At 73.1% G+C, this 15,053-nt stretch overlaps 1 protein-coding gene across 1 annotated transcript; it reads right to left on the reverse strand.

Annotated features, from left to right (window-relative positions):
* Positions 1–2,576: 2,576 nt before the first annotated feature.
* Positions 2,577–13,244, reverse strand: EMID1 (EMI domain containing 1). The gene is made up of 15 exons (XM_067306964.1): positions 13,084–13,244; positions 11,124–11,237; positions 10,879–10,982; positions 8,785–8,871; positions 8,642–8,703; positions 8,393–8,528; positions 8,198–8,296; positions 7,398–7,538; positions 6,713–6,799; positions 6,559–6,611; positions 6,362–6,415; positions 6,051–6,095; positions 5,889–5,933; positions 3,506–3,590; positions 2,577–2,662 (listed from the first exon to the last, which is right to left on the reverse strand). The coding sequence occupies exons 1-15, from the start codon at positions 13,203–13,205 to the stop codon at positions 2,655–2,657; spliced, it is 1,242 nt and encodes a 413-aa protein (XP_067163065.1). The 5' UTR covers positions 13,206–13,244; the 3' UTR covers positions 2,577–2,654.
* Between the last annotated feature and the right edge of the window lie 1,809 nt (positions 13,245–15,053).

A 15,053-nucleotide genomic window follows, 5' to 3' on the forward strand; every position in this document is an offset into this window, starting at 1 on the left:
GCCGCGGGGAGCCGCCGCCTGACGTCACGCGGCGGCCGGTGGCGCCGCTGCCCGCGCGTGATGTCACCGCCTGACGTCACGTAGCAGACGCCGGCAAGCGAGGCCGCGGCGTGGCGTCATCGCGGGGCGTCACGCATGGCGTTATGTGACGGCAGAGTGGTGTCACGGCGCAAACGCGTCAATCGCACCAACCGCCACGTGGCATCGTGCGTGATGTCACCCTGTCACACTGCGTGATGTCATCGTATGGGGCCACAAACCTGGCACGACGTCATGCAGCAGGGAAGGGGACCTGGGTCGGGCTGGTCCCGCTGTCCCTGCGGCCCAGCCTGGGGGTGGGCGAGCCCTGGCTGAGACCTGACACAACTCGGGTGGGCACCACCCAGTGCCCCTGCACCCCCGAACCTGCACCCCGGGCGGGCCCCCCCGTTGCCTCCGCACCCCCGAACCTGCACCCACCCCGGGCGGGCCCCCCCGTTGCCTCTGCAATGTGTTCGCAGCCCCACGGCCCCGCGGGGGTGTCAGCTGTGCCCAGGGTCCCCTGTGCCCGGGGGGGTCCCTTCTGCCCATGGGGTCCCTCATGTCTGTGGGGTCCCCTGTGCCCGCAGGGTCCCTTGTGCCTGCCAGGTCCCTTGTGCCCGGGGTCCCTCTTGTCTGTGGGGTCCCCTGTGTCCGGGTCCCCTGTGCCCAGGCGAGGCCACGGTGGGGACAGGGGGTCGCCCAGCTCGCCGCGGCCACCAGCCCCCTGCCACCAGCCCCGCGCCTGCGAATCACGGGCCACGGGAGGCCACGGCCCGCGGGGCTGCTGTGCCGATGTCGGGGGGAGCCCGAGCCCATCCCCGTCCCCGGGGGAGCCCGAGCCCGTCCCCGCCGGGGGGTCCGTCCCCGTCCCCGTCCCCGTCCCCTCGGGCCCCGGCGCTGCCGCGACGCGCGCACGGAGGGCGGCGGACTCGGGCTTCGGGGAGGCGTTTAATGACCTCGCGACGCGGGGGGGGCCCAAAGCAGCGGGGTTAAAGCGCGCGCGTTGCAGCGGGGGGGGGGGCGGCGCGGGGACCCCCCCCGGGGCCGGGTCTCCTCCTGGGGGCCAAGCGGCGGCGGGGTCAGGCCGGCGGGGGGGGGGGGCCGCCAGCTAGCACCAAAAAGCCCTGCCGGGCCGGGGGGCGGGGGGGGGGGGGGGCTGCAGCGCACAGCTCGCCTGCCGGGGCGGCCCCCCCCGGACACCCCCCCCCGGGCTGCGCGACCGTGCCCGGTGCCTTCTGCGCGGGTGGGTGGCGGCGGCGGCGGCGGGGGCCACCGGGCCCCGGTCACTCGGTGCCGCCGGGGGGCGGGCGGGCGGCGAGGCGGCGGGCGGGCGGGCGGGCGCGCTTGGGCCGGGGGGGGCCGGGGGGGGCCGGGCCCCCGGGGCCGCTGCCCGAGCCGGGCTCCGGTTCTGCGGGGGAGAGAGGAGAGCGGCGGCGTGAGGCGGCGGCAGGCGGCCCGCGGTGTCCCCACCGGCGATGTCCCCACCAGCGATGTCCCCGGCCCCCGGCGGGTGAATACGGCACGGAGCTGCGGGCGGGCCGGGGGGGGGGGACGGGGACAGGGAGAGTCGTTTCGGGCCCCGGCTCATGGTGGCTGCCGTGCCCAGCTGGCACCCCTGCCTGGCACCCCCTGCCTGGCACCCGGCTGGCACCCCCCGCCTGGCATGCGGAAAGGAAAGAGCCCCCTCCCCGAAAAAAGCAGAGCCGGAAAGTGGAGGCAGAGAGAAAAGAGACGGGGGGGGGGGCACCCGCCGGCACACGGCCGGGCACCCTGGCACCGAGGGGGCCGGGCACCGGGGGCTCCCCTGCTCCCAGGGGAGTCTCTGGGGTCTCCTTCAATCCAAGAGGGTCCCCACGGTCCCCCTTGGTTTGAGAGCAGCTCCAGAGGCTCCCTTGGTCCCTGGGGAGCTCCAGGGTCTCCCTCGATCCAAGAGGTCTCCATGGTCTCCCTTGGTTCAAGATGGTCTCCATGGTCTCCCTTGGTTCAAGAGATTCTCCAGGAGCTCCCTTAAGTCTTTGGGGAGCTCCAGGGTCTCCCTCGATCCAAGAGGTCTCCATGCTCTCCCTTGATCCAAGACGGTCTCCATGGTCTCCCTTGGTTCAAGAGATTCTCCCGGAGCTCCCTTAGTCCTTGGGGAGCTCCAAGGTCTCTCTTGCTCCAAGAGGTCTCCATGCTCTCCCTTGATCCAAGACTGTCTCCATGGTCTCCCTTGGTTCAAGAGATTCTCCCGGAGCTCCCTTAGTCCTTGGGGAGCTCCAAGGTCTCCCTTGCTCCAAGAGGTCTCCAGGGTCTCCCTTGTTTTAAGAGGGGCTCCAGGGCCTCCCTTAGTCCTTGGGCAGCTCCAGGGTCTCCCTTGGCCTCTTGGATCAAGGGTAACCATGGTCTCACTTGGTTCGAGAGGGGCTCTGGAGGCTCCCTTACTCCCGGCGAGCTCCAGGGACGTGGTCCCAGGGGCTCCGGCCTCCCTTGCTCCAGGCAGCCTGAGCTCCGGGGGGGGACGCGGCGAGCCCAGCTCATGCGAGGAGGGGAGAAGGCAAGCGGCGCTGTTACCTGGCCAGATGATGGCTTCCAGCAAGGTGACCCTTCTAGCCAGGACCTCCAGCCGGGCCTGCTGCCGCAGGAGGGTTTGGAAGCTACTGGCCTGGTGGAGAGTGAGAGAGCAGAGCAGAGAGCGCGTTCGCCCCGTGGGCGCAGCAGCGGCGCGGGCGGCACGGCACGGGCGCAGGAGCAGCCCGCGGGGGCCCGGAGGGTGCCGGCGCGCGGGTGGGTGCGGGGTGCCAGGTCTCCCGAGCGGGTGCTGGGAGGGTGCCGGGGGCTCGCCAGGATGCCGGGGGGAGCCGGGGATCCCCTGGTGCCAGCGGGTGCTGCGGGGCCCCTGGTGCCAGGGGTGCTGGGTGCTCCCGTGGTCCCAGGGGGAGGCGAGGGGCTCCCCGATCCCGGGGGTGCCAGGGGCTCCCTTGCTCTGATCTTGTCCCTGGTGGTGGCTCCTCGGCGCTGCCCGGACCCGGGACAGCGGGCACGGCACGGGACACGGGGGACACGGGAGCTGGCCGGGCGCCGGGGCTCCCCCCGCTCTGCTGCCCCACTGCACGCTGACCCCCGTGCAGCGCCGGACACGTGGGGGGGGACGTGTCCCCAACCTGCCCTGGTGGCACTGCTTGTCCCCAGCGCGGAGACCGTCACGGGCATCTCTGCCCTGCGGGGTGGGACGCCGGGGTGCCTGGTGGAGTGGCCCGATGGCCCTCTGCCACCAGAGGGTCCCCTCGCCCTGCGAGCGGGTCCCGGCGCCGTGACGTCAGAGTTGGGCTGACGACGTCACGCGCGTGTGCCGATGTCCTGCGCCGGGTGGGTGGCTCGGGGAGGCCGGAGGCCGCCTGTCCTCCTGGGGCCCTCCAGGACCACCTGCGACCTGCTGCCGGTGCCGGGGGTGGGCGCACGGGGGGGGGGGGAGGCCGGGCTCGCTCCTCCGCCGCCCCCTACTCACCGTAGAGCCCAATCATGGTTTCCAAGATTAAAACCCTCTCGGCTAAAATCTTCAGCGCCTCGCGCAGCTGGTGCAAACCCTCCCCCTGCGGAGGAAGAGACGGGGCGGCCGTGAGGGTCCCCCCCCCCCGGGTCACCGTGCCACGGAGCAGCGGAGACAGGGGGTGTCCCCCTGTCCCCCCCCCCCCCCCGGCGCCAGCCCTGCTCCGCACCCCGCGGGCGGCTGCAGGGGACGGCGGGTGGCAGTGCCACCCCCATTGCGCCTAGGGGCGCAGACACCCCGGGGGGGGGCAGCTGCGACCGGCTGTGCCCCCAAATTTTGTGGTGGGGGTCAAGCGCAGTGGGGACCCCCATGTCATCGTTGGGGTCCCGGGGATGTGATGCAGGTACCAGGCACATTGGGGACCCCCATGCCATCGTTGGGGTCCTGGGGACGTGATGCAGGTACCAGGCACAGTGGGGACCCCCATGCCATCATCAGGGTCCCAGGGGTGAGACACAGGTGACAGGGACAGCTGGGGACCCCCTTGCTATCATCAGGGTCCTGAGGGGTGACACGCAGGCACCAGGCACAGTGGGGACCCCCATGCCATCGTCAGGGTCCCAGGGATGAGATGCAGGTGCTGGACACAGCCGGGGACCCCCATGCCATCGCTGGGCTCCCAGGGGTGACGTGCAGGCACCAGGCACAGTGGGGACCCCCATGCCATCATCGGGGTCCCGGGGATGAGCCATGGGTGCTGGGCACAGCCAGGGACCCCCATGCCATCGCCGGGCTCCCAGAGGTGACACACAGGCACCAGGCACAGCCGGGGACCCCCATGCCATCATTGGGGTCCCAGGGGTGACACACAGGCACCAGGCACAGCTGGGGACCCCCATGCCATCATTGGGGTCCCAGGGGTGACACACAGGCACCAGGCACAGCCGGGGACCCCCATGCCATCATTGGGGTCCCAGGGGTGACACACAGGCACCAGGCACAGCCGGGGACCCCCATGCCATTGCCGGGCTCCCAGGGGTGACACACAGGCACCAGGCACAGCCGGGGACCCCCATGCCATCATTGGGGTCCCAGGGGTGACACACAGGCACCAGGCACAGCTGGGGACCCCCATGCCATCATTGGGGTCCCAGGGGTGACACACAGGCACCAGGCACAGCCGGGGACCCCCATGCCATCGTCGGGCTCCCAGAGGTGACACACAGGCACCAGGCACAGCTGGGGACCCCCATGCCATCGTTGGGGTCCCAGAGGTGACACACAGGCACCAGGCACAGCTGGGGACCCCCATGCCATCGCCGGGCTCCCAGAGGTGACACACAGGCAGCAGGCACAGCCGGGGACCCCCATGCCATCGTCGGGGTCCCAGAGGTGACACACAGGCACCAGGCACAGCCGGGGACCCCCATGCCCTCGTCGGGCTCCCAGAGGTGACACACAGGCACCAGGCACAGCCGGGGACCCCCATGCCATTGCCGGGCTCCCAGGGGTGACACACAGGCACCAGGCACAGCCGGGGACCCCCATGCCATTGCCGGGCTCCCAGGGGTGACACACAGGCACCAGGCACAGCCGGGGACCCCCATGCCATCGTCGGGGTCCCAGGGGTGACACACAGGCACCAGGCACAGCCGGGGACCCCCATGCCATCGTTGGGGTCCCAGGGGTGACACACAGGCACCAGGCACAGCCGGGGACCCCCATGCCATCGCCGGGCTCCCAGAGGTGACACACAGGCACCAGGCGCAGCTGGGGACCCCCATGCCATCATTGGGGTCCCAGGGGTGACACACAGGCACCAGGCACAGCTGGGGACCCCCATGCCATCGTTGGGGTCCCAGGGGTGACACACAGGCACCAGGCACAGCCGGGGACCCCCATGCCATCGCCGGGCTCCCAGAGGTGACACACAGGCAGCAGGCACAGCCGGGGACCCCCATGCCATCGTCGGGCTCCCAGAGGTGACACACAGGCACCAGGCACAGCCGGGGACCCCCATGCCATCGTCGGGGTCCCGGCACGGGCGCAGGCAGCACATTCCCATGCGGAGGCGACGTCACCCGCGGAGGGGCCGCGCTGTCCCCCGGCCGGGGTGGGCGCCAGCTGGCACGCGGTGCCCCGACACCCCCGTGCGCCGGGGGGGGGCTCGGTGGCCGAGGGTCCGCGCTCGCTCGGGGGCCGCATGCGGGGCCGGCGGGCACAGCCGGAGCGGCGAGGACGCCCCGGGTTAGGAAGGAAGGAGGCGGCCGGTGGCAGGTCCCCCTGTCCCCTGGGGAAGGAGCCTGGCCTGGGGGGTGTGTGGGGGGGTGTCCCCGCTGCACGCCGGGCGCAGGGTGCAGGCGGTGGCCCCCCCCGGCCGCCTCGTCCCCGGGCCACTTACCCATGTGCCCTTGTCGCCCTTGTCGCCCCTGGGGCCCGGCTCGCCCTGCAACACAGAAAGGAGAAGGACTGGCAGAGGGAGGGGGGCGAAGGGGACGGGCACACGTGTGTCCCCCCCCCCCCCGGGGGACCCCAGCCCGGGCGGCCCGACCCAGCAACGTACCTGCGCCCCGTCCCGGCCGCGGCTGCCCGGGGATCCTTGGGGGCCCTGGCGTGCGAGGAGGAAGCCCGTGAGCGGCCGTGGGCAGCGGCTGGGGGGGCCCCCGGGGGGGGGGTGGAGGTGGTGGTGGTGTCCCCCCCCCCCCTCCTCCTCCAGGGACATGCGGGGGGGGGAACGGGCACCCGGGACACGGGAGCAGGGCGAGGGAGCCCCGGCCACGCGCCGCGGGCTGAGACCTGCCGAGCTCATTGCACGCAGCTTGCAGGGCGCTGGCGCGGGGGGGGGGGGGGGACGGGGGGGGGGACACGACTCACCCTGTCTCCTTTCTCCCCGCGGGGGCCGGCAGCTCCGGGCGCTCCGGCTTTACCCTGCGTGATGAAACCGCACGGCCTCAGCCTCGGGGACCCCCGGGGGCTGCCGCAGAGCCCCGGGGCGCCGGACACGGCCCCCCCCCGCCCCCCCCCCCCAGCACCCCGGGGCTCCGCTCTGTCCCCCCACTCCCAACACTTACGTGGGGTCCCGGGGCGCCGGGCAGCCCGACGGGGCCGGGGGGGCCCGGGGGACCTGCGAGGAGACGGGACACGGCTCAGCTGGGGCCCTGCGCCGCCGGTGCCCCCCCCCCTCCCCGGAGCCCCCGCTGTGGGTCGGGTGGGGAAAAAACTCACCCGTGGGTCCCACTGGCCCGGGGGGTCCGGCAGGGCCCACGATCGCGCCGGCCGCTTCGGCGAAGGTGTTGGAGAGCAGCGGGTCCCCTGCGGGAGAGCGGTGGCCCGCGTCACCCCCCCCCCCCGCAGCCCCCCCGCCGCGCCGAGGTTCCCAGCACCACCCAGGATGCGACCGAGCCGCCCGGGTGCTGCCTCCACCCCCTTCCTTCTCCCCAGCCCCGTGGACCCGCCGGATGCCTGGACGAGGATTAGGGATCCATCCGGGCACCCCTCGGTGTGCCGTCCCCTCCCTGCTGCCGGCTCATTCGAAGCCCCGTTTGGCAGCGGAGGCCAAGATCCGACGGATCCCAGAAGCCTCAGGAAAACAAGGGGGGAATAAACCCTTCGAGAGCCGCAGCGGGGGGGAAAAGCCGGAGCACAACCCTTGTAGTAGACAGCAGAGAATCCACAGCGGCGCTGCCTGCTCTGCCGGGGCGCGCGCAGCCCCTGGGCTTCCCCTCCTGCCGCATCCCGGGGTGCCACGGAGCCGGCGGCTGGGACATCCCGGCGCGGTTCCCCCCCCCCCCACCCCGGCAGCCCTCGGGGCTACCAGCACCCATGGGTGCTGGGGGGGGGGGTTGGCTGGGGGGCCCCAGGCGCCCAGCCCCGTGCCGGGGTCGCCCCCGCGGAGGGCACCCCTCCTTACTTGGGTCGGGCATGCGGGGGACGGCTGGCCCCACGGGGGGCCGGGGGGGGCCGGGGGGGCCCGGCGGCCCCGGGGCCCCCTTCTCTCCGGGGAGGCCTCTGGCTCCGTCGCGGCCGGGTGCTCCTGGGGGACCCGGGGGCCCTGGAGGGAGGAAGAGGAGGGAAGGGGAAGGCTCGGCGCGCGCCGGTGCCGAGCGCGGCCCCCTCAGCATGTCCGAAGGCTTCGGGGAAACCCCGCCGTGGCCCCCGCCGCCCCCCCCGGGGGGGGGTCCGGCTGTCATGGGTGGGGGGCCGGGGAGTGGCGAGGAGATGCCGGGGGGCTCCGCGGGTGCCCTGGTCCCCTCTCCATCCCCGGCGGCACCGGATCACGGCCAGGGGGGCAGCTCCATCCCAAGGGGGGGCAGCTCCATCCCGGGGGGGGGCAGCTCCATCCCGGGGGGAGCAACCAGGGCTTCCCAAGGCCCCGACAGATCCAGGTCGGGAAGGAGCCCAGGGGGGCGAGAGGAGGGGACGGCTCCGGGCTTGAAGCAGCACCACCTCCGGGTCCGGCACCAGGGGGCTGGGGGGATCTGGGGGGCTCGGGGGGGTGGGGATATTTGGGGGGGGTTAAAGGGGCTCGGGGGGGGTCAGCATGGCCAGGCAGAGCCGGAAGAGCTGGAAACTCATCCGCCCACAGCGCGACGGGGCGGGTGGCGCTGGGTGCTCCGGGGGGGACCCAGGGGCATCCGGGGAGGGGGCTGGACGAGGTGGAGGAAGGCGGGAGGAAGAGGAGGGCGCCGGGGGCCTCCGGGGGCGTCTCACCTGGTGGCCCCGCGGGACCCTCGGCTCCGGCACCGCCGGCCGGACCCCGGCCTCCCGTGTCACCCTTGGGCCCGGGGGGCCCTCGCCAGCCGGGTCGCCCTGCAGCGGAGCACGTGGCTTCAGCGGGGCACCCGGGCACCCGCCTCGGGGCGGCGGGGTGGGGGGGTCCTTCCCAAGCGCCCCCCCCCCGCTTACCTTCCTCGCCGGGGCTGCCGCGGGCGGCGGGGGACCCCCACAGCTGGCCGCCCCCGGAGCCCCGGCCCGGCGGGGCACCCTTGGGTGCCGGGGACGGTGGCGGTGGCGGCGGGTCGGCCACCGAGAGCCGGGCCACCTGGCAAGGAGAGGCTGGCGTCGGGGGGGGGGGGCCGTGGGAGCAGCCCCCCTGGGGGGCCGCGCGCCCCCCGCGGCGGTGTCACCCGCCGGGGCCACCCGGCCCGCGCTCACCTGGCCCTCGAGGACGGAGAGTCGGGCCGACAGCTCGCCCAGGCGGCTGCAGTTCAAGCACCCTGCGGAGCCAAGCGGGGCGCCCATCACCGGGGCGTCGCGCCGAAGCGCCCGGCGCCCGGCGGAGGGACGCGGGGACCCACCTGAGAAGGCGGTGGGGCGCAGGGGGGTCCGGCGGGGGGCCGGGCCGGGCCGTGGGGCGTCCCGCAGCGCGAGGTAGGTGTGAGCGTCTGCCGAGGGAAGGGGGGCTCAGCCCGCGGCGGGGGCTGCCCTGCGCCCACCCCGGCGTAGAGCCACCGGTGGGGAGACCCCCCGGAAGGCCACGGAGGGCAGGGATAATCCCTAGCCTGGCACCCCCTGAAAGGGGGAGGGGGATTCACAGGGGTCCTTCCATGGCTTCTGCCCCATCTTTGCTCCAAGTGGGCCTCAAAGCCTGAAACCCACCCATGTTCCTGAGCCAGATCCCCCCAAACCTGCCCAAGGCCGTGAACCAGACCCCCCCAAACCCACCCATCACCCTGAGCTAGTTCCCCCCAAACCCACCCATGACCCTGAGCCAAATCTGCCCCCCAAAGCATGCATGGCTGTGAGCCAGAACTGCCCCAAACCCACCCAGGACCCTGAGCCAGATCCCCCCAACCCACCCAGGACCCTGAGCCAGATCCCCCCAAACCCACCAATGACCTTGAGCTAAATCCCCCCGAAGACCACCCATGTCTGGGAGCCAGATCCCCCCCAGACGTACCCAAGACCATGAGCCAGATTCTCCCCAACCCCCCCATGACCTTGGGCCAGACCCCCCAAACCATCCATGGCCCTAAACCAGATCTCCCCAAACCCACCACCCAGCGAGACCCCCCAGCTCAGCTTAGAGGCTGGGGTAGGTGACAGGGGACAGTCCCGGGGGCACTGCCACCGCCCAGCACGGGGTCCCGGCACCCCTTGCCCACGAGTTGCCCGGCGTGGCAAGAAAGGGGTGTTGGGTGAGGAGACCACCGGCACGGCGTCCCCCGCTCCCCCCGCACTGCCACCACACCCAGGCACCGCCACTGCCGCCGCCGCTGGAGGGGACAGCCAGCGCGGCCCTAAGCGGGCCCAGATGTGGGGCACGGGGCCAGCGCGCAGCGAGGGGAGGAGGAGGAGGAGGGGAGAGGGAAAGCACGCACGGAGGAGGAGGAGGAGGAACAGCCTCCCCCTCGCTGCTGCCACCCAGCTGGCTCCAGGGCCTCTGGGGCATGTGCCAGCTGCCACCCCATGGTGACCAAGCCCCAGGGTGCCCCCACCCCTCTGCACCACCCCACAGTCCCTGGATGCGTCCCTGCACGGCAGGGACATCCGCTGGGAACGTCCCTCGGTTCGGGCCTGGGCCACCCCCACCCACGGCACAGCCAGCTGGACCCTCGATGTGGCACCTTGCCAGCTGCCTCCCTGCTCATCCGCCCACGCGTGGGCACAGCTGTTCATCCACACACGGACACGTCCATCCATCCGTCCGTGCGCAGCAACATCCGTCTATCTGCCTATTCACACACACCCGTCTGCCCACCTATCCATCCATCCATCCATCCATCCATCCATCCACCTACCCATCCATGTGGTCATCCATCCACAGGCATAGCCATCTGTCCGCCCATCCGTCCATCCTTTCATCCATCCACCTACTCATCTACCCATCCCTGCATCCCAGGAACATCATCCATCCATCCATCTGTCCACATGTGGGTCCATCCATCCGTCTGTGTGGCCACCTGTCCATAGGTGCCTGGCCCCCAGCACCCACACCCAAAAGCATCATCCGTCCATCTGCATGTGGGTCCATCGGTCCATCCACGGGTGTCCAGACCCCAGCACCTGCTGGTGCCCCTGCCACATGCCACATGCACACCCATGGGCATCATCCATCCATCTGTCCATCTACACATGGGTCCATCCATCCATCCATGGGTGCACATCTCCCAGCACCCATGGGTGCCCCACCACATCCTGCATGCCCACCCGTGAGCATCATCTATCCATCCATCCGTCCATGGGTGCACATGCTAGTGTCCCTGCCCCACGCTGCCTGGCCCCTACAAAGATGCCGGTGGCCAGAGGGGACACACTCTTGGGGGGCTACCAGTGAGGCCACCTGCAGCCCAGCCAGGGAGAGGACCAGGAGGTAGAGCTGCCACGCCGGGCACAGCACCCGCAGCTGGGGGCAGGGTTGGGCCCCTTCCCACGGCCCCGCCGGGTCCTACCTTCCTCGCAGTTGGCTCCGGCGTGGCCGGGGCAGCACTTCCACTCCAGCGCCGTGAGCGTCTTGTAGGCCACGCGGTACATGGGCCGGACGATGGCGCGGTAGCTGCCGGCACAGAGCGGGGCAGCCGCCGTCACACGTGTCCCGGAGCCGCTGGCACTACCCGCTGCCCAAGCGCAGGGGGCTGGAGCTGCCCGTGCCCCGGGCTGCCGGCAGGACGCCTGCTGCCTGCTGCTGCCCTCTCACCTGCCGCCGCTGCAGGCCAGGGGCCACCGGCAGCTCTGAAACACCCGCTGGAGGAAGGTGCCGTTCTGCACGTGGCACGACACCGTCCGCGTCACCGTGTAGGAGCACCAGTTGCTGAAAGAGGAACCGGGGGCACCCGCAGCCCTTGGAGAGGGTCCGCGGGTGCCAGGCACGGGTGCCCCCCACCCAAGGGAGCTCAGGGGGGTCCCACCGCTGCGGCTCTGCCCCCGGGTGCCCGCCTGCCCCCACGTGCCTCCTGCACGGGCTTGCTGGCACCCTGGAGACCTTGCGCCCGTCCAGAGGGGGCCGGGGCAGGATCGGACCCCCCCTGCCCTGGCTGAGACCCGCGGGAAATGCCCCCCCCCCGGGCTTTCGGAGGCAGATCTGCCCCCCGGGGCGGGAGGGGGGGTCTCCTGCGCCCCGTGGCACGGCGCGGGAAGCTGAGGCCTCGCATTCCTGCCGCATTCCCGGGCGGCTGGGGGCTGGCGCCGGCTTGCCGCCTGCCCCCCCCCGGCGCCCCGCGCCCCCGGCCCACCCCGCACAAAGGCTCCTTTCTCCGGGCGCCTCCCTGCCCTGCTCCGGCTCCTCATGCCAGGCTCTGCCCGCCGCGGCGGCTCGCCAGCCCGCTGGGTGATGCCAACCCCCCCGGGCCCCCCACCCGGCCCCGGGGGTGACGAGTGCCACAAAGCGCCGGTGGCCCCGTGCCCGCACCGGGCAGGACTCATCTTCCCCGGCCCCTAGGCTGGGAGCTGCTTTTCCCTGTGTCCGGCAGTGCCCGTGGCAGAAAGTCCCCCCCCAGGCCAGGAGAATCTGCCCCCCCCCAGCTCCTCCCGGGGTCGGGCAGGGTGCAGCCGTGCCAGCGCCGGGCGTCCCCGGGGCCGGCAAACGGGTCCCGGCCCGTTTAATCTCCCCATTTTGGCACGGAGCGAGCGGCCCGCTCCCGATCCGGGGAAATACCCTCCTTGGAAGTGGCCGGGGAGGCTGGGCCCGGCGTGCAAGCGCTCGCATGGCCTGGCCTGACCTGACCCCCCCACCCCTGCTCCCGGGCCAGCACTCGTGCACCGAGCGTGCCTGGGCTCTGCACCCGCCACTCGGGGCCTGGATTCGCTCCGAATCCAGCGCGCCTCCCCCGGAGCATCCTCTTGGCTTCGTGCCCCCCTGCTCGGGCATGTGGGACCCCAGTGACACGTTGGCGCGGCAAGTGGGTCAGGGGCACCCCACATGCCACCGGGCACCGTGGGGGCCGGCGGTGCCCGGGGGGGGGCAGGACACGGTGGTGCCAAAGTTTCCTGGGCTTGGCCGGGAGGGGAAGGGGAAATGAGGCAGCTTCTGCCTGTCACCTCGCCGACCCGAGCGGAACCGGGAGGTCCCGGCAATCCGGTGCTGGAGACACGGCCCGAGCCAAAGATTTCCTGTAAACAACCCCCCCGCCACCCCGCCCGCTGCTCCGCTGGGACGGGGACCGCGGTGACAAGGGACCGCAGGCACAGTGGGCACCGGGGGCGCAGGGCTCCCGCCGCCGCTCCGCTTCCCGGGCACGGGCAGGAGCTTGGGCACAGGGCTGCTATTCCAGCAGCTCCAGCCGGAGCCATGGGCAGCCCCAGTATTCCCAGTAAGCCCAGGTAGCCCCAACAGCCCTGCTAGCCCCGGGAGCCCTGCTGGCCCCAGTAAGTCCCACTGGCCCCAGTAAGTGCCAGCAGCCCCAGAGCCCCGCTGGCTCCAGCGGCCCGGAGCCAAGCAGCCCCGCCGTGCCCGGTCCCCGGTGCCCCGCCACGCCGGGTGCCCGCCCCCCCCATGCCCGGTGCCCCCATGCCCGGTGCCCCAGCGCTCCGGTGTCCCCCCGTGCCGCGGTGCCCGCTGTCTCCGGTGCTCCGTGTCCCCAAACCCCCTCGGTCGCCGGTGCCCGCCGTGCCCGCCGGTGCCGGTGACCCCCGGTGCTGGTGCCGGTGCCGGTGCGTACCTGCGGGCGGCGGGCTGCAGCGCGGCCAGGCTCCATGTGCCGGAGCCGGGGGGCGGCAGCAGGCAGCAGAGCCCCAGGGCGAGCAGGCGGCGGGGCCAGGCCCCCCCGGTGCGGCCCGCCATGCCGCCACGGCCCGGCCCCGTGCGGCCCCGTGCGGCCCCGTGCGGCCCGCTGCGCTGCGCTGCCCGGGCACCGCCGCGCCGAGCGGGGCGGCCGCGGCTCGCTGCGCGGGGAGGCGGCGGCGGCGGCGGCGGCGGCGGAGGAGGAGGAGGAGGAGGAAGGAGGAGGAAGGCGGAGGAGGAGGAGAAGGAGGAGGGGACCCGCCGCCTTCCGCCCCACCGGCCCGGGGGTCCCGCCGGCGGCGGGCGGGCGGGGCCGCGGCACGGGGGCTGCTCCGGGGGGGGCTGCTCCGGGGGCACCGGCGGGGGCCCGGCTCGGTTTGGGGGGGTCCAGTCCAGGGGGGGCTGCTCGGGGGGGGGGAAGCGAGGAGGGAGCCGGGGGGGGCCCAGTCCGGGGGCGTAGCGAAGGGGGCATGGCCCGGGGGGCACGGGCTGGGGGGGGATCCGCTCCGGGGGGGCTGGTGCGGGGGGCACCGAGCGGGAATCCGGGGGGGATCCGGTCCGGGAGGCACCGAGGGGGGATCCAGTCTGGGAGCGCTGGTTGGGGGGGATCTGGTCCAAAGGGGGCTGGTCCGGGGGGCACCGAGGGGGGATCCGCGGGGATCCGGTCCAAGGGGGGATGCGGCAAGGGGCTGGTCCAGGGGGGCCGGTCCCAGGGGTGGGAGTGGGTGGATAATCCGGAGTGGAAGGGGCAGATCCGGGGCAGAATCGGGCCCCTGGGGCCGCCATGAGTGTGTGTGTGTGTGTGTGTGTGTACGTGTGCGAGCGCCTGTGATGCCCGCGTGGGTGTAGGTCCGCGTTGGTGCGTCCGTGCGTCTCCCGGCACATCTGCGCATCCGGCCGCGTGTTTGTATACAGGTAGGAGCGTGTGTGCGTTGGCCTGTGTTTGTACAGATCTGCGTGTTTGTGTCTGTCCGGCTGTGCAGCCGGCTGCGTGTTTGCATCCGGGTGTTTGTGTGCGTGTGTGCGTGTGTGTGTGGTCTCTGGGGCGGTAGGGGAAGGGGGTGTCAGCGTGCAAACCGGTGTGCGGGGGGTGCGCACAGGCAGCGGGCGTGTGTGCGGGCGCACAGGGGGTGCGACGGGTGGGACGGGTGTGCGCATGGTTGTCACGCAGGGGGTGTAGGCGTGCCGGGGTAGGGTGTGTGTGTGTGGTCTGTGCGTGCCGGGCTGGGGAGGACCGGGTGTGCGGACTGTGCGTGTGCGTGTGTGTGTGTGTGTGTGTGTGTAGGGGCCCAAGGTCTGTGTCATCCCCATCGTGACGCCCCATCGCGGGGACGGGGCTGACGCGGGGCCCCCGACCCCTCCGCGGGCCCGGGGACGGCGGCGCCCTGCCCTCCCGCCCCCCGTCCCGGCGTCCCCCACAATCCCGGCACTGTGCCGCCGCGGGGAGGGGAGCTGGCGCCGGGCCCGGGGCCGAGCGGGTGCCAGCCGCCCCTGCGCCCGCGGGGGGCCGCCAGAATGGGGACGCTGTTCCCGGCGCGGCCGGGCCCCGCCAGCGCCCGTGGTCGGCCTCGCGCCGCCGTGCCAGCCTTGGCCCCGGGCCCGGCACGTGGCGGCTCCGGGGGCGTCTCGGCGCGGCCCCCCCTCGCCCTGCCTCCGGGGGGGCTCTTCAAAGAGCCTCTTTTCTCCCTCTTTTGCGGTGCTGCCGTCGCCGGCGGGCCGAGCTTTTCCCCCCCAGATGCGGCGCCCGCTGGAGGGAGCGCGGGAAAAGCCGAGCGTTTCTTCCCGCGCCAGCAGGAGCTGAGGTTGCCCAGGAATCCGGGAACATGCCCGGCACGGCGGCTCCCTCTCCTCCCTCTCTCCGCGGGGTGGCGGGGGGGTGCCACCGCCCTCCCCGATGGCACATCCGGG

The sequence above is a fragment of the Apteryx mantelli genome, chromosome 17, assembly GCF_036417845.1.
Source record: "Apteryx mantelli isolate bAptMan1 chromosome 17, bAptMan1.hap1, whole genome shotgun sequence".
Lineage (NCBI taxonomy): Eukaryota > Metazoa > Chordata > Aves > Apterygiformes > Apterygidae > Apteryx > Apteryx mantelli.